This window comes from Nycticebus coucang, chromosome 10 (genome assembly GCF_027406575.1).
Source record: "Nycticebus coucang isolate mNycCou1 chromosome 10, mNycCou1.pri, whole genome shotgun sequence".
Taxonomy (NCBI): Eukaryota; Metazoa; Chordata; class Mammalia; order Primates; family Lorisidae; genus Nycticebus; species Nycticebus coucang.
In genome coordinates, this window is record NC_069789.1 from 126,317,195 (window position 1) to 126,342,823 (window position 25,629).

Below are 25,629 nucleotides of genomic sequence, written 5' to 3' on the forward strand. Positions count from 1 at the left end.
GGATAGTCCTCAGGCGATTGGCTCAGTTCAAAAGATCCAAATCAATTGTCTTAGTCAGCACGTGTCTCATGTGGGAGAGTTTAAAAGGTCTCTGGCAACTAGATCGCAGGGGTATGCTGACAACTCAGATATGACTTGCTCCATTGCTCCGTGAAGTCAGGAGGACCCACCCAGCAAATAGATTAGTCTGGAAAGGTTGATGCCTCCTTCCCCACCTTGCACCTCTGTCATACCCAGTCACTGATAACCCCGCAGGGCTGTGACACAGTTGCCTCCAATGAGCAGATACTCCAGGGGGTTGTGCCTGCCTGAATCACAAGGAGATCTATGTCTGCTCAGCCAGGCTGCTGTTTTCTGCCTCTATCTGGCAGGGGGAGGTGAGGCCTGACAACCTTGAAAGGCTGGGGCTGTTCACTCAGTTCCAGCCCTGCCCCTGATTGATCTTACTGACAGAGCAGAACAACTTTGTGGGAATTTGTTTCTGTCCCTGCTAAATTCCCCTGCAGAAGAGAAGTTGTTTTGAGTTCCCAGAACCTGTGCCTCAGGCCCTGTCTGTGCTGCTGTCCAGTCTCACCTGTAGTTTGTATTCACAGCACAGTTACCTGTCAGTTCCAGCCTCTGCCTGCCCTCCTTTGTTTAAGCTGATGGTCCCCTGGGGGCCGTGTGCATCTTAGGCTCAGTAAAGCAGTCCTCTGGGTCAGCCCCACCCTGGGAATCTCCCAGCTCTACACATGCGTTTTCTAGTCCCTGTGCTCCACCCAGGTTGGTACTGCCTCAGGCAAACCCTTTACTCATGGGGCCTGCGTTTCTGTCCCAGATCTGTACCACGGTGGTTGCCACCTGAGAAGATGCCTGGCCTCCTCTGGTTGCCCAGAGAGGCAGGGGTTGTTATTTCAGAATATCCGGGGGTAAGCCCTATTGTTGCCAAAAATGGCTGCTGCTCTGCACCTCGGGGCACTGCCGCGTCTGTGTAGTTCCCTCTCAACCAACCGTCCTCTCCTCACTCCCATGCTACAGAATCAGCACTGACCAGCTGCAGTCCTGGCCCTGTCTACACCCCTCAAGAAAACACCCAATAATCTGGTCTTCTGGGGGACAGGCCTCCAGACCTCAGAGTAAGAGTGGAGGGGAGTGCTGGGAGCTCAGAATTGCAGGTAGAGAATATATACAGTTTTACACAGTTTTATGCCTGGCAGGAGGAGTGCCATGGCACCCTAGTAGGGTAGGTAGGTCCAGTTTTTAGAGGGTCTCTCCCATGAGTATAGTGGGAGGACTTTTGAACTCTGCTCGTTTTTTTGTGAGGTACTCCGAGCCATTCTCATGGGGGAGGGGACTCCCGTCCGCTTGGTGATGGATTTTGTACCTTTTGTTTGTATCCTTCGTGTCGCAGCTCGCCTCAGTGGGGTTGATGTGCATTCTTCAACCTTCTCTCTTGGTGAGCTCTAATCCACCAGGTTACTTGCTAAATTTCTGTCCTTTAACTCTCCTTCTGGACAGAAGCCTCTGTGGAAAGCTGGCTTCAGTCAGCCATCTTGTCTCCACCCCCTAACTTTTTCTTTTTGAGAAAGATTCTCATTTTGTCACCCTTGGTAGGTGCTGTGGTATTAGAGCTTATAGCAACCTCAAACTCTTGGGCTCAAGCAATCCTCTTGCCACAGCCTCCCAAGTAGTTGAGACTACAGGCACCTACCACAATGCCCAGCTATTTTTAAAGGCAAGGTCTTGCTGTTGCTCAGGCTGGTCTTGAACTCCTGAGTTTAGGCAATCCACTGTCCTTGGCCTCCCGGAGTGCTGGGATTATAGGCCTGAGCCACCATACCCAGCCCAGTTTTTCAGAACTTGTTAAAGGCCAGAGGTGATAGCTCATGCCTGTAATCCTAGCACTCTGGGAGGCCAAGGACAGTGGATTGTCTGAACTCAGGAGTTTGAGACCAGCCTGAGCAAGAAACCTCGACTCTACTAAAACTGAAAAAAGTATCTGGGCATTGTAGTAGGCACCTGTAGTCTCAGTCACTTGGGAGGCTGAGGTGAGAGGATCACTTGAGCCCAAGAATTAGAGGTTGTTGTGAGCTATGATGTCATAGCATTCTAGCCTGGGGCAAAAGAGTGAAACTCTTATTTCAGGGGGAAAAAAAACACATAAATAGGTATAGATAGTACATGTGCAGGTACAGACGCACCTTACCCCTACTGCTGTAGATTTTGATTCAATTTGGAATTATGTCTGGAAATTTATATTGTTAACAGACTTCCTGGATGATTCTGATTCACATCAATATTGATAACCTCTGACTTAATTTGTTTTCTAGTTACCTTTTGGCACCATATGAGCTCTTACCATATTTGTGTTTTCATGTACTTTCTAGAAATTGCATAACATTTTATACTTTTTATGGTTATTATATTCGTTTTACCTCCCTACTCTACCATGGAATTTTTTTAATTTCTCATAGAAGGGGAGCACAGTTTATATTTCCTTTTTTCTTACTTTTCAGAATTAGAGTCCAGGTGTCAGAAATTTCTCCAAAAAGATATGTTTGAGATAGAATCATTCAGTTGGGAGATAATGGAAAGCCTTAACTGCTGTGATCTCGAGGGCTCCAGTTTTAGAGATGACTGGGAATTCAAAGGCCAGTTTGAAAGACGAGGAGTACAACAGGAGCACTATATCAAGCAAGTGAAAATCACCTATGAGGACATGCTCACTTTCAAGCATCACATATCTCTCCATCCCAGCAGTGAGACCAGAGAGAAACCGATTGAATGTAATGAATGTGGGAAAGCCTTTAGCCGTGGCTCACACCTTGTTCAACATCAGAAAACTCATACTGGTGAAAAACCCTTTGAATGTAAGGAATGTGGGAGGGCTTTTAGTCGGGCCTCGCACCTTGTTCAGCATCAGAGAATTCATACAGGTGAGAAACCCTACAACTGTAAGGAGTGTGGAAAGGCCTTCGGTCGTGCTTCAGAACTGATTCTACATCAGAGACTTCATACTGGTGTCAAACCCTATGAATGTAAAGAATGTGGGAAGACCTTTCGGCAGCATTCCCAACTTATTCTGCATCAAAGAACTCATACAGGTGAGAAACCCTATGTATGTAAGGACTGTGGGAAGGCTTTTATTCGTGGTTCCCAACTTACTGTTCATCGGAGAATTCATACAGGTGCTAGGCCCTATCAGTGTAAAGAATGTGGGAAGGCCTTTAGACAGCATTCACAGCTTACTGTACATCAGCGAATTCATACTGGGGAGAAACCCTATGAATGTACAGAGTGTGGAAAGGGCTTTATTCACAGCTCAGAAGTTACTCGACATCAAAGAATTCATTCTGGGGAGAAACCCTATGAATGTAAAGAATGTGGGAAGGCCTTCAGGCAGCATGCCCAGCTTACCCGACACCAGAGGGTTCATACTGGCGATAGACCCTATGAATGTAAGGACTGTGGGAAGGCCTTTAGTCGGAGTTCATACCTTATTCAACATCAAAGAATTCATACAGGTGACAAACCCTATGAATGTAAGGAATGTGGGAAAGCCTTTATTCGTGTTTCACAACTGACTCATCACCAGCGAATTCACACTTGTGAGAAACCCTATGAATGCAGGGAATGTGGAATGGCCTTTATTCGCAGTTCACAACTTACTGAACATCAGAGAATCCATCCTGGTATCAAACCTTATGAATGTAGAGAATGTGGGCAGGCCTTTATACTTGGCTCACAGCTCATTGAACACTACAGAATTCATACCAGTTAGAAGGCCTTGAATGTGAGTAATATAGAAAAGCCTTTATGTGGAATTCACACCTGGCTCAATACTATATAATTTTTAATGCAATTATGTCAGAAAACCTTCACTTGTTACTTCTATTATGGAACATCAGAGAACTCATACCAGAAGAAAATTCAATAAATGTGGGAATTCTTTTTGCCTCAGTCATTGTTCACTAAGCATCTGAGAACCTACGCTTAAAGAAATAAAAAATTAGGCTCGGCGCCTATGGCTCAAGCGGCTAAGGCACCAGCCACATACACCTGAGCTGGTGGGTTCAAATCCAGCCCAGACCCGCCAAACAACAATGACGTCTGCAACCAAAAAATAGCCGGGCGTTGTGGCGGGCGCCTGTAGTCCCAGCTGCTTGGGAGACGGAGGCAGGAAAATCGCTTGAGCCCAGGAGTTGGAGGTTGCTGTGAGCTGTGATGCCACAGCACTACCCAGGGCAACAGCTTGAGTCTCTGTCTTAAAAGAAAAAGAAAAATAAATTAAAAAATAAAAAATTAATATGACTATAGAAAGGCCTTCTATTGCCACTCAAAACATGTTAGGTTTCTGAGAATTCTAATTGAAAATGACTGTATTAAAAGGTTTTGTGGACTGGGCATGGTGGCTCACACCTGTAATCCTTTGGGAAGCCCAGGCAGGAGGATCACTTGAATCCAGGCATTCAAGGCCAACCTCTACAAAAAATAGGGTGTGGTGGCTGTGGCCTGTAGTCTCCACTACTTGGGAGGCTGAGGCAGGAGGACAGCTTGAGCCTAGGAGTTTGAGTTTGTAATGAGCTGTAATGACACCATTCTAGCCTGGGATATAGCATGAGACCCTATCTAAAAAAAAAAAGAGAGAGAGATTTTATAAATGTGCTTTTTATGATGGCATGTACCTTATTAATATTGTCCCACTTCCACTGACTACTGTGTAGCAATGGGGAAATTATCTAATCTCTCTGTCCTTCAGTTGACTTTATTTTTAAGGGATGATAATTACACCTACCTAATAGAATTTCCATGAGGACTAAATCAGATATTTTAGATAAAGCCTTAGGAGAAATATGTGGCACATACACGTGCTCAATAAATATTAGCTGTTTTCATTAATGTTAGTATCAGTATTAAGCAGTTCATGAGAGAAGGGTCTTATGAATGTATCATATATCTAAAGCCTTCATAACCACTTGTCACATAATTTATTCTGAAAAACAGTGGTAAAGCATAATTATTATGTGGCCTTCATTCAATAGGCTAGAAACTTAGAAGATTAGAAATTACATAAGAGAGGCCAGGCATGGTGGCTCACACCTGTAATCCTAGCATTCCAGGAGGCTGAGGTGGGTGGATTGCCTAAGCTCAAAGCCTGAGCAAGAGTGAGACTCCCCTCGCTAAAAATAGCCAGGTGTTTTGGCAGGCCTCTATAGTCCCATCTACTTGGGAGGCTGAGGCAAGAGAATCGCTTAAGCCCAAGAATTTGAGGTTGCTGTGAGCTGTGACGCCACAGCACTCTACTGAGGGTGACATAATGAGACTTTGTCTCAAAAAAAAGAAAGAAAAATCCAACCATTTTTTAAAACTACCTCTAAAAGAGAAAATAAAATTATGAACTAGAAATAAATGAGTAAAACCTGCATATCAAAACCAGGATAAATGCTTCTTTTTTTCTTTATTGGTTTTCAGAATCATGAATTGGTTCCCCAACATTCTGCCATTGTAGCCAATGAATTTACTCATGGAGATGTGGGGTGCGTGAACAATACTTAGCATGTTTAAACCTTTTCAAGTTGCACTTCAATGATGCCCAAATTGTCCCTCGTTTGGTGTGTGAAGGCCTCCTCCCGATGGCTCCTGTGTCCTTTTGATATGACCTCAGTGGCTTTTGAGCATTTGCTTGTTCCAAACTCACCTTGCTCACTTCCTGTCTGCCACCTCGACATAGCCATGTTCCTAGGAACCCCCTTTTCCTTTTGGTGTTTTGGTACTTTCCCACATGGTATTTGAAAACCGCAATTGGGTTGCTAGGAGTGTTTCAGGCTTCTGCGTGGCCATTTTTAAGATGTATATACATTTAAGTCATTTTATAGATATTGCTTAAGTGCCTTCAGGAAAATTATGCGTCCATACCTCTGCCTACAGAGACCCCAACGCACCATACCCTGGGGAGCACATTTATTTTGACCACTTAATAGGTAAAAAATGGAAAAGTCACTTTTGTTTTCATTTGCATTCATTTGATAATGATTAATCCAGATGACCATTCGTTCACATATTTGCTGACCGTTGGTATTGCTTTCAGCATAGTAGGTTCTCAATAAACATTTGTTAATTAAAAAAATTAATTGTATGATGATTCCTTTGTTCATTTAATATTAGGGGGCATATTTTTCTTACTTAAAAAGAGCTATTTTGGAGAGGATTAAATGTATGTAAAAGTTCCTAGCACAGTGTCTAAAACTCAAGTGTTAGTTCCCTTCCATGTTATTTGTACATGTTTTCATTTATCTCTGATGGCTGGCTTTTTTTCCTACTTTAAAAGTTAAAAGGCAAGGTTCAGTAGCTTATGCCTATAAATCCTAGCACATTGGGAGGCCAAGGCAGGAGGATCACCTGAACCCAGGAATTTGAGGTTGCTTTGAGTGAGGCTGATGCCATAGCACTCTCACCTGGGCAACAGAGTGAGACTCTGTCCCCCAGAAAAGGAAGAAATGATAAAAGAAGTCCTTCGGGTTGAAATGAAAAGACACAAGACAGTAATTTAAAGCCAAATGAAGAAATAAAGATCTTTCATATAGGTAAACACATGGGCAATTATAAACGCCAATAATATTGTAACTTTGGTTTATACCTCCACTTTTTGTATTATACATGATTAAAGGAACTAATGCATTTTTTAAAAAAATTATTACTCTGGGGTGGCACCTGTGGCTCAGTGGGTAGAGTGCTGACCCCATATACTGAGGGTGGTGGGTTCGAACCGAGCCCTGGCCAAACTGCAACAAAAAATAGCCAGGCGTTGTGGCAGGTGCCTGTAGTCCCAACTACTTGGGAGGCTGAAGCCAGAGAATTGCCTAAGCCCAGGAGTTGGAGGTTGCTGTGACATTGGGACGCACAATGTAAAAGATGTAATTTTGTGACATCAGTAACCAAAAGTGGGTGGGGACAGTGTTGTGTGACCCAAGAGGCGAACGAGCAGCAGCTTTGCTGTAGGTGTAAACTTGCTCCTGTAATTATTAAGTCAAGAAACAGACTATACACCGTGGGATGGCATATAGCAAAGTTCTTTATTCCAAGTTTTAGTTTTATACTCTTCCAGTCACGTACACACCTAATCTATTATCTATTAGTTCCATCATCTTCTTTTTTACATATCTGTAATTTAACTTGAAAGGAAATATTTATCATATCAATGCAACCACTAGTGTAGTAAATCCCTTCCTCTCAACAGTGACTAGTTTTCTTTTTTTTTTTTTTTTTTTTTTTTTTTTTAATTTGGCCGGGGCTGGGTTTGAACCCGCCACCTCCGGCATATGGGACCGGCGCCCTACCCGCTGAGCCACAGGCGCCGCCCGTGACTAGTTTTCTGAGCAGGGCACAAAGACGAAAGCAGCCATAGGGGAACAGAGTTAATAGAAGAATATCTTCAAGCATTCACTCAGTTTACTCGTATGAAGTAACGACTGTGTCCTTCCCTCAGGGCAGAGCACCTATAGACCTCTGACAATATGTTGTTAACATATTTCAACCCTCTGGCCCGTATCTCTGAGGAAGGGCGGCATGCCCTTGATCTCAGGCTTCACGGGGTGTACTGCTTCAGAGAAAAGGCCTAAGGAATTTTACAATTCCAAAAAAAGCCTAACTCTGTGAGTAACCCAGGGGGGTCCAGTCTCTTTAAGCCTCTGGAAGAAAAGCATGTCATTTTAAACTCACACTGAATTTACTTTGTGTGCTTGATGTAGGATAAGTTTATTTCTAAATATTATCCTACAGGACAGCTGTATAGGAGCAAAATTTTTATATGCTATTGAGATTAAGTTGGGATAAATTCAAATTAAAGTGTTATAAATTTAGTATGTTAAATGTTAATCCCCATAGTAACTACATTAGGCTGCTTAGGCTGTCATAACAAAATACCACACAGCTGGGTTGCTTAAGCAACAGATATTTATTTTCTTACAGTTCTGGGAGGCTATAAGTCCAAGATTGAGGTGGCATCAGGGTTGGTTTCTGGCCAGGCCTCCCTTCTGGTTTGTGTAGGGTCACCTTCTCTGTGTCCTCAGAGACCTCCTCCTCAGGGCCTATCAGATAGGGTCCTACTTTTGTGACCTCCTTTAACCTTAATTACCCTCCTAAAGGCCTTGTCGATACAGGGTTCCCCCATTCAGGTCTGGACAGTGACCCAGGTTTCCTAGGGCCTCTTCTGAAGTGTATGCCCAGCCATTTTGCCAGGAGCTAGAGACTGCATTCATTCGTTAATACGCTCATCAACATTGAAGTCTGCCAAGTCTGGGCCAAATGTAATTCTCAGGACTTCCCTTTTTTACAAAACAGTATAGATTCCCCTAGACCAGTGGTTCTCAACCTTCGTAATGCTGTGACCCTTTAATACAGTTCCTCATATTGTGGTGACCCCCAACCATAAACTTATTTTCGTTGCTACTTCATAACTGTAATTTTGCTACTGTTATGAATCGTAATGTAAATATCTAATATGCAGGATGTATTTTCATTGTTACAAAGGGGTCACAATCCACAGGTTGAGAACCACTACCCTAGATAAAAGACCCTTGGGAGACTTCCCACTTGGATTTTCCCTCTGCCAGAAGCTCTGGTGCTTTTTAATCCTTCTGTATTCCTTTCTATCTAATAAATCCTGTCTTACCACTGATCTGTGATCCATGGGTTCATTCTTCAAATCTTACATCTAGGACCTACTGCAGAAAGAAAGTCCATCAATATTATCACCAAATACAGACATTGCGCTTGCTTCGGAAGCACATACGCTAAAATTGGAACAATACAGAGATTAGCTTGGCCCCTGCTCAAGGATGACACACAAATTCATGAAGTGTTCCATATTTTTAAATCATGCTGATAATTTATGGAAGAACTGGGATATTTTACAGAAAAAAAAGAAACTACTAAAAACATATACACCAAAAAAGAGAAAAAGAAATACAGATATATTGAGGGTTAGGACTTCAACTTAAGAATCTGAGATGGGAACACAATTCAGTGAAACTGTTCACAAAATTGTGAATTGTACAACAAAAGCCACTGCATTGTACTTTTTTTTTTATTGAGACAGAGTCTCACTTTGTCACCCTTGGTAGAGTGCCATAGCATCACAGCTCATTGCTGCAACCTCAAACTCTTGGGCTCAAGTGATTCTCTTCCTCAGCCTCCCTAGTAACTGGGACTTCAGGCACCTGCTACAACACATGGCTATTTTTTTGTTTGTTTGCTTAGAAGGTGGGGGCTGGGTTCAAACCCACCAGCCCCAGAGCATGTGGCCGGCGCCCTGCATATACATTTTTAAATGGTTAATATTTGCCCATAGTCCCAGCTATTGGGGGAGAGGGGTTCACTGAGGCAGGAGGATAACTTCAGCTCAGGAGTTCAAGGTTACAGTGAGCTATGATGTCACTGCACTCAAGCCTGGGCAGTAATTATTTTTTTTTAAATCAGACAGAATCTCTTTCTGTTGCCCTAGGTAGAGTGCCATGGTGTCATCATAGCTCACAGCAGCCTCAAACTCTTGGACTCAAGCGATCCTCCTGCCTCAGCCTCCTAAGTACCTGGGACTACAGGCTCCTGCCACAACAGCTGGCTGTTTTTAGAGATAGGGTTTTGCTCTTGCTCAAGCTGTTCTGGAACTTCTGAGCTCAAGCAGTCCACCCACCTTGGTCTCCCAGAGTACTGGGATTACAGACATGAGCCACTGCACCAAGCCCAATAAAAATTTGTTATTAAAAAAAATTGGGGGCGGCACCTGTGGCTCAGTGAGTAGGGCGCCGGCCCCATATGCCGAGAGTAGCGGGTTCAAACCCAGCCCCGGCCAAACTGCAACAACAACAAAAAAAATAGCCGGGTGTTGTGGCGGGTGCCTGTAGTCCCAGCTGCTCGGGAGGCTGAGGCAAGAGAATCGCATAAGCCCAAGAGCTGGAGGTTGCTGTGAGCCGTGTGATGCCACGGCACTCAATACTGAGGGCAGTAAAGTGAGACTCTGTCTCTACAAAAAAAAAAAAAAAAAAAATTTGGTAAGGGCGGCGCCTGTGGCTCAAACAAGTAAGGCACCGACCCCATATGCCGGAGGTGGTAGATTCAAACCCAGCCGGGGCCAAAAACTGCAAAAAAAAAAATTGGTAAGGCTTGGCGCCCATAGCACAGTGGTTGGTTATGGTGCCAGCCACATGCACCGAGGCTAGTGGGTTCGAGCCTGACCCACACCAGCTAAACAAGACAACTGCAACCAAAAAAATAGCCCGGCGTTGTAGCGGGCGCCTGTAGTCCCAGCTACTTGGGAGGCTGAGGCAAGAGAATTGCTCCAAGAGTTGGAGGTTGCTGTGAGCTGTGACGCCCTGGCACTCTACCGAGGACAACATAGACTATGTCTCACAATAAATAAATAAGTAAATAAATAAATAGCAAGTTGAAGGTGCCGGTAAGAGAGACAGTGTTCTGTGCTCGCCACAAGATGGCAGCAGAGGGATACCAAAGCCAGAAGGCTGCCTGAGGAACGTCCTTCCTCCCCACCCCAGGCAACTTCCAAGGGCTTCCCACTTGGCTCTACCTTGAGCTGTCAGCTGTTGGCAGGGCTGACATCCTCAGATTTCTGACCCACGGAAACTATGAGTAAAAAGTATTTATTATTGCTTTGAGCTCTTACATTTGGGTTAATTTGTTACTTGGCAATAGATAGCCAATACACTATATACATTATACCATTCCACCAAAAACTACGTATTTGAATATGTATTCCTAAACTATGAAGATTTGCTCTGTTTATTTATTTATTGAGACAGGGCAACAGAGATGACATCTCCCAGCCAGCACTTTATACTGTGTTTGGGCCCATGTGTCCTGCCGGTTGATAAAACCATTCCTAAAATGAGAGCTGTGCAATGGCAGCAGCGCTCCTTGATTTGGGCTTTCTTTTCTTTTCTTTTCCTTTTTTCTTAGAGACAGAGTCTTACTATGTTGTCCCAGTAGAGTGCCGTAGCGTCACAGCTCACAGCAACCTCAAACTCTTGGGTTTAAGCAATTCTCTTGCCTCAGCCTCCCAAGTAGCTGGGACCATAGGCACCCACCACAAGGCCTAGCTATTTCTTGGTTGTAGTTGTCATTGTTGTTTGGCAGGCCTGGGCTGAATTTGAACCCGCCAGCTCTGGTGTATGTGGCTGGTGCCCTACCTGCTGACACTGAGCCTTGATTTGGGCTTTCTGACCCTACAGAGGTGTGTTCTTAACCTCATCCCTCCAGGCATACCTTCAGAGCAGTAGCTTTCCCCATAGGGCAGTTTCTAGATGTCCTGGAGTTGTTCTGGAGGACAAGTCCCGGAGCAATATATACATCCAGTGTAGTGGCACAGGGACCCTCACTCTCAAGGGCCCCATCCTTAGGATGTAATGCTTTGCAGTGACCATCTTGAGATTTTTATCTTTTTTTTTTTTTTTTTTTTGAGACAGTCTCATTCTGTCACCCTGGGTAAAGCGCTATGGCATCTTAACTCACAGCAGCCTCAACCTCCAACTCCTGGGCTTGAGTAATCCTCTTGCCTCAGCCTCCCGAGTATCTGGGACTACAGGCGCCAGCCACAGTGCTGGGCTAGTTTTTCCATTTTTAGTAGAGAAGGGGTCTTGCTCTTGCTCTGGCCAGTCTCAAACTCCTGAACTCAAGAAATCTAACCGCGTCCACCTCCCAGAATGCTAGGATTACAGGCCTGAACCACTGCCCCGAGTCCCACAAATCTTATTTAAATTCAGCAGTTGTCTCACTAATCAAAGAAAAAAAATTTAACCTCCTTTTATTATTTATTTTTTGCTTATCGAAGATGCAATCCATAAGTTGTGAGTTTCTGAGTTTTCCCTTTTTTAAAATCCTTATCTATTGGCTCGGTGCCAGTAGCACAGTGGTTAGGGTGCCAGCCACATACACCAAAGGTGGCTGGTTCAAACCCAGCCAGGGCCTGCTAAACAACAATGACAACTGCAGCAAAAAAAATAGCTGGGGGTTGTGACAGGTGCCTGTAGTCCCAGCTAAGTGGGAGGTTGAGGCAAGAGACTCACTTAAGCCCAAGAGTTTGAGGTTCTTAAGCCCAAGAGTTTGAGGTTGCTGTGAGCTGTGACGCTACAGCACTCTACTGAGGGCGACATACTGACTGTCTCAAAAAAACACACACACACACAAAAAAAGGAAAAGAACACCTTTTTTGATTTGCTTTTTTTTATTTGTAGAGACAGAGTCTCACTGTACCGCCCTCGGGTAGAGTGCCGTGGCGTCACACGGCTCACAGCAACCTCCAACTCTTGGGCTTAGGCGATTCTCTTGCCTCAGCCTCCCGAGCAGCTGGGACTACAGGCGCCCGCCACAACACCCGGCTATTTTTGTTGTTGTTGTTGCAGTTTGGCCGGGGCTGGGTTTGAACCCGGCGCCCGGCTCACTGAGCCACAGGCGCCGCCCTTGATTTGCTTATTAACACAAACAAAATGCATGATCACGGCAAAAAAAAAAAAAGAAAGAAAGAAAATAGAATATTGGCTCTTATTTTTCTGTGCAGTTGCTGTTTAGCTCAGTTAAGTTCTCGCACTCGCTCACTTAATGAGCTCAACAAACGTCTAAGGAAGATTCTGGCTCAGCCCCTCACGTCTCAGATGCAGAAACCAGGCTAAGTGATACAACAAGGGGTTCGCTGGAACACCAGGTTACTGATGCTCTTGCTCTGCCATGACGACCAGAGATCTGAGAAGGAAATCTCTGCAGAAACAACCCCCAAACCTTTTCCCGGTACCGCTTTCCTCTCCACTTGGACCCGCAGAGACTGTGAGAGGGACAGCGACGTGCGCGGCCGCCGTACTGCGCGGGGACAGGCCGCAGCGTCTTCTCTTCGAGCCTGGCGGACGAGCCAGTCTCCTACCCCAGCAGGACTCAGCCCCAGCCCAGGCCACGTCCCGCAGCTGTCACGCCCCAGCGCGGCGGGCGTGGCCTGGGGTTCCTGGGGAGGAGAGGACACCGGGTGTCCTTGGGCGGAGAGGGGAGGTGACTCCGGCTGAAGAGCAGGACGCAGAATGAGGGCCCTGAGGGTGAGGCCCCTACCGGCGGGGCTGGGCCGGGGTCCCCAAACTAGAAGCCCTAACCCAGGACTTCCTAAACTTCCCCACGTCTGCGGCCTTGGACCGTGAGTCCCTTTCAGGGTTTGGGACTCCCTCGGAAACAGCCTGAGACCCGTCGCCCACAATCCAAGCTTCTGAGACAGCGGGGACCCCTAGCGTGGCCCAAAGCCCCAGTTAAACCTCTCCCCTCATCCAGAGCCCCCTTAGCATCTCAGGAGTGGACCCTTAACACCCCTCCGCTTCCCGGGCTTCTTAGGCCACCTAGAGACTCCCCAGGGACCTCTAATTCAGTCCAGATCTTTCGCGGGACCTGGTTTTCTCTCTTTAATCTAGGAAACCCAACCCCCTTGTCCACCACAAGTCTCAGTACTTGGACTTTTCCAGGACCGTCTAGATAACGGACTCTCTGGGCGTCAGTTTCCTTCTTTTGGCCATTTCTTGGCAGAACCCCCTCCCCGCTCACACTGGCAGTTCGAATCTTGCCTTTGAGACGCTTGCCAGGGATAGGATAGTCTCCCAGCCGAGGTCCCCCAGCAGCACCCACCTCAGTTAACTCCTCCAGGGGACTCCAATACCCACCCACCTCCCTCCCACGCAGGTCTCCCAGGCGCTGATCCGCTCCTTCAGCTCCACCGCCCGCAACCGCTTTGAGAACCGAGTGCCAGAGAAACAGAAACTCTTCCAGGTAGGCGAGCGGGGGCAGGGCGAGGGGAGGGAAGGGCCGCTGGGTCTGCGTCACGCCGGGGCAGGTGGAGGACACGCTCTGAGGAGCAGCCAGCACCCCTTTCTCATCGGACACCCCCACACCCAGGAGGACAATGACCTCCCTGTGCACTTGAAGGGCGGGACAACAGACAACATCCTGTACCGACTGACCATGGCGCTGTGTCTAGGGGGTGAGTGAAGGGCCTCAGCTGCAGGGAGGGTGGGGAGGAGGCCGGCGGGGCTGGAGCCAGTGAGCAGGGGACTGGTTTCTGGGCTGGGGGTTGGGGACAGGACCGATTAGAGTCTGGGTTGGGGGGTTGGCGCTTTCAGAGGGGATTGGGTCCTGAGCTGGCTTCCCAGGAGGAGAACTTGACTTGTAATGGCTCTGGGACCCAGGCAGGAGTTGGGGAGAACTCCTCCCACCAGGCCTGGCCTAGATCAAGGCCAAAGGGTTCTCCACCTAGAGTCCAGTTTGGGAAGGGAGCTGGAGCTGAAGCTGGAAGTAGGATCTAGGCACGGCCCTGAAGAGCTTGCAGAGGAACTGAAAAAGGTGGGAAGAGATTTAGGGAAGTGGGCGGCGCCTGTGGCTCAAGGGAGTAGGGTGCCGGGCCCCATATGCCAGAGGTGGCAGGTTCAAGCCCAGCCCCAGCCAAAAACTGCAAAAAAAGAGAGAGAGATTTAGGGAAGTGATTGGGCTCTCACTCTGTATCCTCCATCACCTCTTCCTAGGAACTGCCTACAGCTTGTACTGCCTTGGCTGGGCCTCCTTCCCCCACAGTAAGTGAGATCAAGAAGCCTTAAGGACCTTGGGAACTTGGACAAGCATCAATAAATACTGAAGTGTGTGTGTGTGTACACACCTCTTTGATCCCATCCTCCCATCAGCCAGGCCTTTGGTTCAGCCCCAGCCCTTTGGTCCTTCATGCTGAAACAGGGCTACTCCTAGGAAGTTGCTGCCTCTCAGCCCTCTGCTGAGAACCCCCTAGCACCCTTGGGCTGCCCCTCAGGGCCTGGGGATGGGTGGTGCTCTGGTGATACAGAGGCTCTGTAAGTGGTGATGGTGACACCTCCCCCTGTTGAGACTCAAAGGTGGGAATACACTGAACATGGTCCACAGAGGGAGAGGCAAATGAGGATGGAGACTGACTCAAGGACCAAAGCTTCTGGCTCGGTGTCCCTAGCACAGTGGTTATGGCACCAGCCACATACACAGAGGGTGGTGGGTTTGAACCCTGCCTGGGCCAGCTAAACAACTGCAATCTAAAAATAGCCAGGTGTTGTGGAGGATGCCTGTAGTCCCAGCTACTTGGGAGGCTGAGGCAAGAGAATCACTTGAGCCCAAGAGTTTGAGGTTGCTATAAGCTGTGATGCCATGGCACTCTACCAAGGGCGACACAGTTGAGACTGTCTCAAAAAAAACAGCCTGGGCTCTGGAAGCAGAAACAGAGATTACCTGGGCTCCTGGGTCTAAGCCCCAGCCCAAGCCCCTACAAGGATCAGTGACGGATCTCAGCAAGAGTGAGGCTATAGGCCAGGTGTGGTGGCTCATGCCTGTAATCCCAGAACTCTGGGAGGCTGAGGTGGGTGAATTGCTTGAGCTCAGGAGTTCAAGACCAGCCTAAGCAAGAGTGAGACCCAGTCTGTACTAAAAATAGAAAAACTAGCCAGGGATTATGGTAGGTGCGTGTAATCCCAGCTACTTGGGAGGCTGAGGCAACAGAATCACTTGAGACCAAGAGTTTGAGGTTGCTGTGAACTATGATGCTACAGCACTCTATCAGGGCCATAGAGTGAGACTTTGTCTCAAAAATAAAAAAAAATGAGGCTACAGCTCAACTAAAATCCAGTATGAGAAAAAATGAAACAGACAAGAAAAGGATGAGGAGATATGTAGATTCAGCCCTGGGCCTGGGGATAGATGCAACACCCCACCCTACTCCACACCCTTCCCTAGGACCCTGAGTACCTCTTCTCCAGAGGGAGCCACCCCTCAACTTTAAGGACAAGAGGCAGAGCCCACAGAGAGCAGCAACTGGGTGCATTTATTTCTCCTGAGCCTGGCAGGCTGGGAGCAAAATACAAAGGCACTAGGGCATGTGGGCCAGGAATGGCCCAGTTTGGCCCCTTGGGTGGTAACTGTGAAAACAGGTGTGCCCGTGTATGTAGGGACTGGAATGATCCTTCCAGAACTGTGAGAGGGCCTTTGGGGCATGTGGGGCTTGGTACAAGTAAAGGAGAGAGGTTATAGAGGGGGTGTGAAGTGGGTGTGGTAGAGGTGGGCAAAGCATGCTAGCATGACTTAGAGCCAGTATTAACTCGGGGAATGGCATGTCGGGGCATGTTGGGCCCTGGATGTTGATGGAAAAGCTAGGTGCCAAGGGCTGGGAGAAAACAAGGCCAGTGGGTCACCAGGACCATGAAGACGTGACATAGATGGGATCAGCCATCCGGGAGAATGCAGCTCCAAGGTAACTCCTACAGCAAGGTGGTGAGGGGGCAGGTCTGGGGTCCCCATTCAGGAATACATAGTCAGCTGCAACCACTGGGGAGAGGAAGGCACAGAGTGAGGAGCAGGGAACCCTGGGATACCAGACCCTCTCCCCTCACCCAGGTGCCGTTTTGGAAAACAGGAGGGAGGGCGCTGAAGCTCAGAGCTGGTTCAAAGGGCTACAGGGTGGGGGTCTCCCCCAGGTGCCCATACCCCAGGATTGGGCTTCTTACCTCTTGGATGTTCACCTGGATTTGTCCAGTGCCATCTTTGTCAAGAGATTTGAAGGCCCCTGCAGGGTTTAGGGGAAGGAAGAAACTGCCTTTTTTTTGCAGTTTAGGCTGGGACCAGGCTTGACCTTGCCACCCCCAGTATATGGGGCTGGCGCCCTACTCCTTGAGCCACAGGCACCACCCCGAGAGACTGGCTTTTAGGATAATATTATACTAGCACAAGACATTAAGAATAGGTAGCACTTGCCAGCCACATACACCACAGCTGGCGGGTTAGAACCGAGCCCGGGCCTGCCAAACAACAATGACAACGCCAACCAAAAAATAGTTGTGCACTGTGGTAGGCACCTGTAGTCTCAGCTACTTGGGAGGCTGAGGCAAGAGAATCGCTTAAGCCCAAGAGCTTGAGGTTGCTGTGAGCTGTGACGCCACGGCACTCTACACAGGGCAACATAGTGAGACTCTGTCTAAAAAAAGGTGAGGTGGGAAGGAGATGTTCTATATACAGAGGCTATCATCGGCATGGGTAACAGTCTGTGTTCCAATTTCCTCACTCTTTTTTTTTTTTTGTAGAGACAGAGTCTCACTTTATGGCCCTCGGTAGAGTGCCGTGGCCTCACCCAGCTCACAGCAACCTCCAACTCCTGGGCTTAAGCAATTCTCTTGCCTCAGCCTCCCAAGTAGCTGGGACTACAGGCGCTCGCCACAACGCCCGGCTATTTTTTGGTTGCAGTTTGGCCGGGGCCGGGTTTGAACCCGCCACCCTCGGTATATGGGGCCGGTGCCCTACCAACTGAGCCACAGGCGCTGCCCCCTCACTCTCTTGCTATGTGACCTGGGGCACATCACTTCATTTCTCTGTGCCTTGTTTTAAAATAAGGCCAGGCGTAGTGACTCACACCTGTAATCCTAGCACTCTGGGAGGCTGAAGTGGCTAGATTGCTTGAGCTCAGGAGTTTAAGACCAGCCTGAGCAAGAGTGAGACCCCATTTCTGCTAAAAATAGGAAAAAAAAAAAATAGAAAAACTAGCCAGGTGTGATGGTGGGCACCTGTAGTCCCAGCTACTTAAAATAGAAAAAAAAAAAAATAAAAACTAGCTAGGCATGATGGTAGCTGGGCACCCAGCTACTTGGGAGGCTGAGGAAAGAGGGTTACTTAAACCTAAGAGTTTGAGGTTGCTGTGAGCTATGATGCCAAGGGCAACAGAGTGAGACTCTCAAAAAAAAAAAAAAGTTAATAATAAGTAAATAAATAAATATAAAAATAAAATGACATCTATCTCACAGAACTGGATAAAATGAGTTACCAACACAAAAGCACTAACACAGTACTTGGCACAGAGTAAACTATTGCTTTTTTGCACTTTTGGCTGGGGCCAGGTTTGAACCTGCCACCCCCAGTATATGGGGCCAGTGTCCTACTCCTTCAGCCACAGGCGCTGCCCAGAGTAAACAGTCAGTAAAGTGCTAGCTATTCTTTTTTTTTTTTTTTTTGAGACAAAATCTCATTATGTTACCCTCTATGGAGTGCCATGTCGTCATAGCTCACAGCAACCTCCAATTCCTGGTCTCAAGTGATCCTCTTGTCTCAGTCTCCCAAGTAGCTGGGACTACAGGCACCCGCCACAATGCCCAAGTAGTTTTTAGAGACTGGTCTCACTCTTGCTCAGGCTGGTCTTGAACTCCTAACCTCCAGCAATCCGTCTGGGCCTCCCAGAGTGCTAGGATTACAAGTGTGAGCCCCTGTACCCGGCCTTTATCATGCTGCCAATGTGCTGTCCTCCCTGGGCTCTTGGGAGGCCAAAGAGCCTTCTAAACCTGACAGTGTCTCTCCCCTGCCTAGAACCTGCCCTGCTCTTCAATTCTCTTCAGGTAGAGTCTGAGCACCCCTGAACGTGGCATTCACATCCCTGCATGGCTCGACCACGCCCACTGCTCCTGCCTCCTCTCACTCAATTCAGCTCAGATCTCGGAGAAACCCAAATTCAAATTCTAGCTTTGCACCCTCCTAGCTGAGTGGCTGTAAGCAAGCTATTTTGCCTCCTTGAACCCTAAATGGAGTCAATAATTGCCATTATCAGGGATGACTTCATGATCTAGTCCCTACTGGCCACTCCAAGACTTGTGCTTCCCCATCGCACTTGAGTTCAGCACTCTTTGAACTGAGGGTCCAACCAAAAACACCGGTGAGGGCAAGAACTGGAGCTGTTTTAGTTACTGCTGTGCCTCTAGCATAGCCCTCTTCAAGCTCAGGCTTAGAGAAGACCTTAGCCAATGGAGGTTGAACAACTGGGAAAGACAGCTGGGGTGTGACTCACGGAACATGGCGTCCAGCCTGACCAAGCAGCTGATGAAGTTGTCAAAATCCATGTTGCCTTCCTCATCAGAGTAGCGCCGGATGATCATGTTATAGAGATGTTCATTCAGATGAAACCCTGGGAATGGGTTAGTCCTGTAGGAGTGGAGGCCACATGGCCCAAGCCACTCCCTCAAGATTCAGGCTCAGACTATCTCAGTGGGGGCTGCCCCATTAATCCTACCCCAGCCCTACCACATCCTTGCCAGCATACCTGCTGCCTCGAAGGCCCCTGGGAGTTCACTGCTGCAAATGGTCCCTGATCGGTCAACATCAAACTGTTTGTATATGGCCTGTAGTGACAGAGGGCAGGGTCCAACTGAGCATCATGGGGCATTTCTCATGGCTTGGGGGTGCCAGGGATTTCAGAGGCTGCTGCATACCTGCCACCTTTTGATGTTATTCCACAGGTATTTGAATTCCTCAAAGCCCAGCTTGCCTGTGGTGTCACTCTGGTGGAAGGGTGTTAAGAGTGACAGCTGTACCCAGATGCCCCATACTGTTTGTATTGTGTTCGGGATGATGGTACGGCAAACAGGAGAACCCAAGCTAAAACTCTAGCTCTCATCCAAACTTTGTCATGTCACCTGGCATGTGGTTTTATTTTTCATCTTATTCATATATTTAATTTATCCTATATTTCTATATAAGGACTCTCTTTGAACATAACCATGGGGAATTATATTGCACTTTTCCAAACTATAAATTATACTGAAATCTCCAAACTATAAATTCCTCACCTAGGGCGGCGCCTGTGGCTCAGTCCGTAAGGCGCCAGCCCCACATACCGAGGGTGGCGGGTTCAAACCCGACCCCGGCTGAACTGCAAACCAAAAAATAGCTGGGCGTGGGCGGTGCCTGTGGCTCAAAGGGTAGGGCACCAGCCCCATATGCCGGAGGTTGCAGGTTCAAACCCAGCCCTGGCCAAAAAAAAAAAAAAAAAAAAGACTACCGAAAAATAGCCGGGCGTTGGGGCGGCGCCTGTGGCTCAGTGAGTAGGGCGCCGGCCCCATATGCTGAGGGTGGCAGGTTCAAACCCAGCCCCGGCCAAACTGCAACAAAAAAATAGCCGGGTGTTGTGGCGGGCGCCTGTAGTCCCAGCTGCTCGGGAGGCTGAGGCAAGAGAATCATGTAAGCCCAAGAGTTAGAGGTTGCTGTGAGCCATGTGACGCCATGGAACTCTACCCGAGGGCGGTACAGTGACACTCTGTCTCTACAAAAAAAAAAAAAAAGAAAAATAGCCAGGCGTTGTGGCGGGCACCTGTAGTCCCAGCTACTCGGGAGACTGAGGCAAGAGAATCGCTTCAGCCCAGGAGTTGGAAGTTGCTGTGAGCTGTGTGATGCCATGGCACTCTACCGAGGGTGATAAAGTGAGACTCTGTCACTACAAAAAAAAAAAAAAAATCCTCACCTAATAAAAGTTATTCAGTTCTCATTTTATAAAAAAAAATTTTTTTTGAGACAGTCTCACGATGTCACCCTCACTAGAGTGCTGTAGCGTCATAGCTCACAGCAACCTCCAACTCTTTTTTTTTTTTTTTTGTAGAGACAGAGTCTCACTTTATGGCCCTCAGTAGAGTGCCGTGGCATCACATAGCTCACAGCAACCTCCAACTCCTGAGCTTAAGCAATTCTCTTGCCTCAGCCTCCCGAGTAGCTGGGACTACAGGCGCCCGCCACAGGAATATCACTTTTCTTACTGAGTCCTCAGGACACCAACCCTACCAAGATTATTCCCGGACAAGGAAATATTCAAAGCTGGAAAACAATCCACCTAAGATCATAGTAACAGCTAATATGTACAGACTACTTACTATGAGCTTCACATTGTACTAAACTTTTATCATATAACTCCAATTTGGCATCACCATTATCACTGCCCTCATTTTACAGACAGGGAAACTGAGGCACAAAGAGGCTCTCAGTAACCTGGCTAAAGGGAAAAGTTTCGATAGTTTTATTCTATGCAATACATGTGAGCACATGACATGTATATATATGTGCATCTGTATTATCTTACCAACTGAACGTACATATATTCAAAATCAGCTAATGGCTGGCCCACGTGTAAATATACACATGCATTCCTGTGCATATACCTTCACATATGTGCGTCTGCTCTTCAGTATGCATGTATGTGTATGTATGGTGTTCTAAGCTTGGCTTCTCATGCAATCCACCTGCCTCAGTCTCACAGAGTGCTAGGATTACAGGCATGAGCCACCATGTCCAGTTATACTCCATTTTATGTGTTAGGAAACTTCAGACAAATAACTGCTTCTCTGAACTCAGGAGTTCAAGACCAACCTGAGCAATAAGACCCTGTCTTTAGTAAAAATAGAAAATCTAGGGCGGCGCCTGTGGCTCAAGGAGTAGGGCGCTGGTCCTATATGCCGGAGGTGGCGGGTTCAAACCCAGCCCTGGCCAAAAAACCACAAAAAAAAAAAAAAAAAAAAAAAATAGAAAATCTAGGGCGGCGCCTGTGGCTCAGTAAGGCGCCAGTCCCATATACCGAGGATGGTGGGTTTGAACCCGGCCCTGGCCAAACTGCAACAAAAAATAGCCAGGCATTGTGGCGGGTGCCTGTGTTCCCAGCTACTTGGGAGGTTGAGGCCGGATGATTGCCTGAGCCCAAGAGCTGAAGGTTGCTGTGAGCTGTGAAGGCATGGCACTCTACCGAGGGTGACAAAGTGAGACTTTAAAAAAAAGAAAAGAAAGGGCGGTGCCTGTGGCTCAAAGGGGTAGGGCGCCGGCCCCATATGCCGGAGGTAGCAGGTTCAAACCCAGCCCCGGCCAAAAACTGCAAAAAAAAAAAAAAAAAGAAAAGAAGGCCAGGCGTGGTGGCTCACGCCTGTAGTCCCAGCACTGTGGGAGGCCGAGGCAGGTGGATTGTCTGAGCTCAGAGGTTCCAGACCAGTATGAGCAGCAGTGAGCCAGAGTAAGACCCCATCTCTACTAACAACATCAAAAACAGCCAGCACCGCCAGAGGAAGAAGAAAATGAACAAAAAAGAAGGAGTACTTTAAACAAAGAAGAATGAACAAGCAAACTGAAATTAAAAATTAAAAAAAAAAGAAAAACTAGTCAGGCATAGGGTGCATGCCTATAGACCTACCTATTCGCAAGACAGAAGCCAGAAGATTGCTTAAGCCCAAGAGTTTGAGGTTGTTGTGAGCTATGACACCACAGTGCTCTACCCAGGGTGAAAGAGTAAGACTTGGTCTTTAAAAAAAAGGAGTTTAAAAACCTGTCCAGGGGAGTGCCTGTGGCTCAAAGGAGTAGGGCACCGGCCCATATGCTGGAGGTGGCAGGTTCAAACCCAGCCCCAGCCAAAAACTGCAACAACAACAACAAAAAGAACCTGTCCAACAGGGTGGCTGCGAAGGTTCAGTCAGTTAATCTAAGTGTAGTGCCAGCAGTGACAGTTCGAGTTTTTATTATTTACTGCCACATGTTTATAGGTGAGTGTGTGTTCTGATGTGAGGATACCATGTCTAGGGTATGAAGGCTGCATCCCGGCTATCAAAGACATTCTCTCAAAAAACTCCCTCTTCTCCCAGGACCTCCCCCAGACTATCCCCAAGGATACATCCATCACGGCCACCATGCTGCGACATGTGTCAATGCCAAAACCATCAGTCTTCAGATCAGGGTCTGTGGGGAACAGGTTGAAAGTCAGAGGACAGACATCACAGCCACCCCCACCCCTATGCCTCTGACCCTGCCCTATGCCTTGACCCTAGTCACTCACGTCGAGTCACAACCTTGTTGAGAATGTTCATAAGTTCTGTGGCACTGACTTCCATGTCCTGCAGGCAGAAGTTAGGGGTACAACAGGGGTGACTGAAAGGGGTGTAGGCGTCATGAAGAAGAATGGGGACTTCTGGATCTTCACGATCAAGTGTATCTGCACAATAGCAGCCCAGGGGAAGACACCAGACCAGGGCCCCAGGTTACTTACATCTCCAGCCAGCTGGGCAAAGAGTCTCCGGAACTGCCGGACCTCCTCACTCTCGTTGGCCTCAATGTTGGAGTAATGTGTACGTGGGGGCTGCAAAGGGAGGAGATCTCAGAGAAGGTAGGAAGAGGGATGCCCAGACCAGGACAGCACCCTATACCCAAGCACCCTAGATGGGAAGGTCAGAGTGGCCTGGGTGGCCAGCTGATCAGAGGAATGAGAGTGAATACGTGTGACATGGCTAGGACCCATGGCTATGGGGACATGGCAAGGGAGGGTCTTAATGACAGAGAAATTTCGTAAGATGAGGAAGGTGGGGCTTCTCTAAAGAAACAGTGGTGGGACCTGACAAAGGCCTGGGAGGGAGAAAAGGGGTCTCTAGTTTTGAGAAGGCGGCTTACCGGGGGCTCCGGGTTGTACTGCGCAGCCGCCTCACTAAGAGGAGATGAGGAGTTAGCGCCAGGGGGCGGGGCGTCCAACGGGCAGGGCCCGCGGACAGCCCGCTCCGGCCTCCCAATCCCAGCCTCCCTGCCACCTTCCTTTCCTGGTCACTGTGCCCCCCTTCCACTGTCCTTGTTCTCATCTGCCTCAACCCACACCGCCTGCTCTTACCCCTTCTCTCTCTGCATCAGGCCAACCCCATCCATGAAGAAACCCACGGACCAGCCCCCGCAGTAAGTGCCACTACTGCCATGGCACACCTCCCCGATGGCAAATTCCAGACTTATCTTGGCCCCATTCAACCCAAACCCCACCCAGTAGGTCCAATGGCATTCGAGGGCTCACCTGTCAGAGGCTCTACCCCAGCTTCCCGGGGCCTCACCCTCTTTAGGTCCCTTATGCCCAGGACTCTTACTCTCTATCACCCCCTCTTCTGAATTCCTGTCTTCCCAACATCCTGTCACAGCTCCATTAGTCTCCACTCTCTGAGGGATCCCTGCGAAATGGCCGTGGCTAATTAAGTCCAGTAGATAACTGCCCTACCCCTACCCTTTCCAGGGCATTTTTCTCCATTAACCCTGCCAATTCTAGGCCAGGCCAGTCCATACTGGGTCATTTCCTTTATCTCATTAAGCCTCGGCCTCTGCTGGGCTCACCTCTCCTGGGCTCACCTCTTGTCGACTCACCTAAGACAGCAGGCCGCCCCCCTATGTCAAGCCCCGCCCATATGAAGAGTCACTCAGAAGCATTGGCTCCGCCCCTTCAACGTTCATCTCTACCTTAGCCAATGCAGGCCGCGCCCAACACCATTAAGCCCTACCTCCCAAAACTCCAGATCCCTCTCCTCAGGGCCAATATTTTCTTTATTGACCTGTACAACCAGCCCTCGCCCATGCCAAACCCCGCCCTCATGAACAGACAACAGCATCCTTAAGAGTGGTTCTCTTTAAGGTCAGCATCCCTGAACAGGCCAGCCCAGCCTAATTAAGGCTCCCAGGTTAACCTCGAGGTTAAGCCCATCTATTCTCATTGGGCCACGCCCCTCCTCCAGGCCACGCCCCCCGGCTAAACTCCTCCTTACCTAATGGCGCTAATGACTCCGCCTAGGATACGCATGGCGGTCCCTCCGCCGCCTCCGCCACCACCACCGCCGCCGCCGCCGCCCCCTCCGGCCCCGCTGATCAGGCCTCCAAGCACATTCCCCAGGCCCCCGCCTAGGCCGCCGCCTCCCCCGCCGCCGCCGCCGCCCTTCAAGAAGGAGTTAACCAGGAACATGGCTGAGACTCAGTCCTGAGGAGGAAAATGGGGATAGGGGTCAGGTGTCTGCCTCGCCCCTGAGCCCGCTCCCTTCCCCCAAAATACGCATTTCCGGCAGCTGGTCTTGGAGGAGGAATCTGAGACCTACAAGCGGTAGCCTATCCTTTGGCTGGGCACCTAGGCTTCTGAGAGTAGATAGTCTTCGGATGTGTGGGATAGAAACGGATGATCCGGTTCGAAACCCGGTTCGGCTTGAGGGAGCCTGGACTGAGTGCACGCATGGCATCATTAAGGGCAGGGGTGCAGGTCTGCGGGGGGTTCTTATGTGGACCTCAGATTGGTGTAAAGCGGACCCGACCCGTCCGGACACCGAATCTGAGATCCAGAGCCCCAGAATTGAATTTAGGAATCTTCGGCGAGACTGGGACGTGGATCAAATATCCTTGGTCTGAAGGCCCCTGGGGTGGGGTCTAGGAAATCCGGAAGGTGGGTTTGAACATTTAGGTACTCCCAGCGGCGAGATTATAGTGTCACCTCTGGATCTGTGGGCTCGGGTCTAAGAGCATGGCTGTGAGACCCAGGGCGCGGAATAACGGGGTCCCCCATTGGAATTGGGGCCACAGATCTAGGATTGTGGTTCTGGACGCTCCCAGGAAGAATTCACGGGGTACTTCTTCAATCTAGTGGCTAGTATTTTAGGTTACAAGTCAGCGGTGAGGAGAGGCCTCTGGGAAGGGGATAACGGGGGTCGGACAAGTCTGGGGCTCGAATATGAGACCATAGGTGTGGGGGACCCCTGAGGACGGGCCTTTGAGATCTAGCCTGGTCTGGGAGCAGTCAAAGCCTGGGTTACGGGTGCAGGGGTAGTCTGGGCCAGGATCTCACCACCTCCCAAGTCCGGCGGTCCCGCGGTTGGTTCTGCAGCTCCGGGGCCTCCCTCAGAGTCCGGCTCCGGAGGGCGGGGCGGGTGACTCAGACTGCAGCTCCGGGTTAGTCGCTGCACAGCTGCCCAGTTGTCATCCGCGGGGTCCTAGAGCCGGCATTGGAACTGCGCCTGCGCACGACGACCCGCCGCCCCCACCCCCCTCCAC

General features: G+C 48.8%; 3 protein-coding genes and 1 non-coding gene across 9 annotated transcripts in view; 3 read left to right on the forward strand and 1 right to left on the reverse strand.

Annotated features, from left to right (window-relative positions):
* ZNF565 (zinc finger protein 565) overlaps positions 1-3,939 on the forward strand; it is an 80,872-nt gene extending 76,933 nt beyond the window's left edge. For all 6 annotated transcript variants that reach the window (XM_053603948.1, XM_053603952.1, XM_053603953.1 and 3 more), the window contains one exon: positions 2,496-3,939. In XM_053603948.1, coding sequence (XP_053459923.1) covers positions 2,496-3,760 — 1,265 coding nt within the window. In that variant the 3' untranslated portion in view covers positions 3,761-3,939. The remainder of the gene's footprint in view (positions 1-2,495) is intronic.
* A 4,808-nt stretch (positions 3,940-8,747) lies between these two features.
* Positions 8,748-8,851, forward strand: LOC128597869 (U6 spliceosomal RNA). The gene has a single exon (XR_008383424.1). It is a non-coding gene; the product is annotated as a U6 spliceosomal RNA (small nuclear RNA).
* A 4,068-nt stretch (positions 8,852-12,919) lies between these two features.
* On the forward strand, positions 12,920-14,650 carry LOC128595413 (cytochrome c oxidase subunit 7A1, mitochondrial). The gene is made up of 4 exons (XM_053604020.1): positions 12,920-13,070; positions 13,699-13,785; positions 13,912-13,996; positions 14,535-14,650. Exons 1-4 carry the CDS (start codon positions 13,056-13,058, stop codon positions 14,588-14,590), a joined length of 243 nt encoding a protein of 80 aa, XP_053459995.1. The 5' UTR covers positions 12,920-13,055; the 3' UTR covers positions 14,591-14,650.
* Positions 14,651-15,826: 1,176 nt separating this feature from the next.
* On the reverse strand, positions 15,827-25,579 carry CAPNS1 (calpain small subunit 1). The gene is made up of 11 exons (XM_053604008.1): positions 25,424-25,579; positions 24,363-24,571; positions 23,242-23,275; positions 22,844-22,933; positions 22,634-22,691; positions 22,472-22,536; positions 19,266-19,334; positions 19,097-19,175; positions 18,845-18,961; positions 16,527-16,585; positions 15,827-16,347 (listed from the first exon to the last, which is right to left on the reverse strand). Exons 2-11 carry the CDS (start codon positions 24,554-24,556, stop codon positions 16,321-16,323), a joined length of 792 nt encoding a protein of 263 aa, XP_053459983.1. The 5' UTR covers positions 24,557-24,571; positions 25,424-25,579; the 3' UTR covers positions 15,827-16,320.
* Between the last annotated feature and the right edge of the window lie 50 nt (positions 25,580-25,629).

What these genes read in the sequence shown, in the direction of transcription:
- LOC128595413 (XM_053604020.1), top strand. An exon ending in AGAAACAGAAACTCTTCCAG is followed by an intron (nt 13,786 to 13,911) that starts GTAGGCGAGCGG and finishes CCCCACACCCAG; the next exon opens with GAGGACAATGACCTCCCTGT. An exon ending in CATGGCGCTGTGTCTAGGGG is followed by an intron (nt 13,997 to 14,534) that starts GTGAGTGAAGGG and finishes ACCTCTTCCTAG; the next exon opens with GAACTGCCTACAGCTTGTAC.
- CAPNS1 (XM_053604008.1), bottom strand. Translation starts at nt 24,556, where the DNA reads ATGTTCCTGGTTAACTCCTTCTTGAAGGGCGGCGGCGGCGGCGGGGGA. An exon ending in AGTACAACCCGGAGCCCCCG is followed by an intron (nt 22,934 to 23,241) that starts GTAAGCCGCCTT and finishes CTCCCTTTGCAG; the next exon opens with CCCCCACGTACACATTACTC. An exon ending in GCATGGTGGCCGTGATGGAT is followed by an intron (nt 19,335 to 22,471) that starts GTATCCTTGGGG and finishes CCCTTCCACCAG; the next exon opens with AGTGACACCACAGGCAAGCT.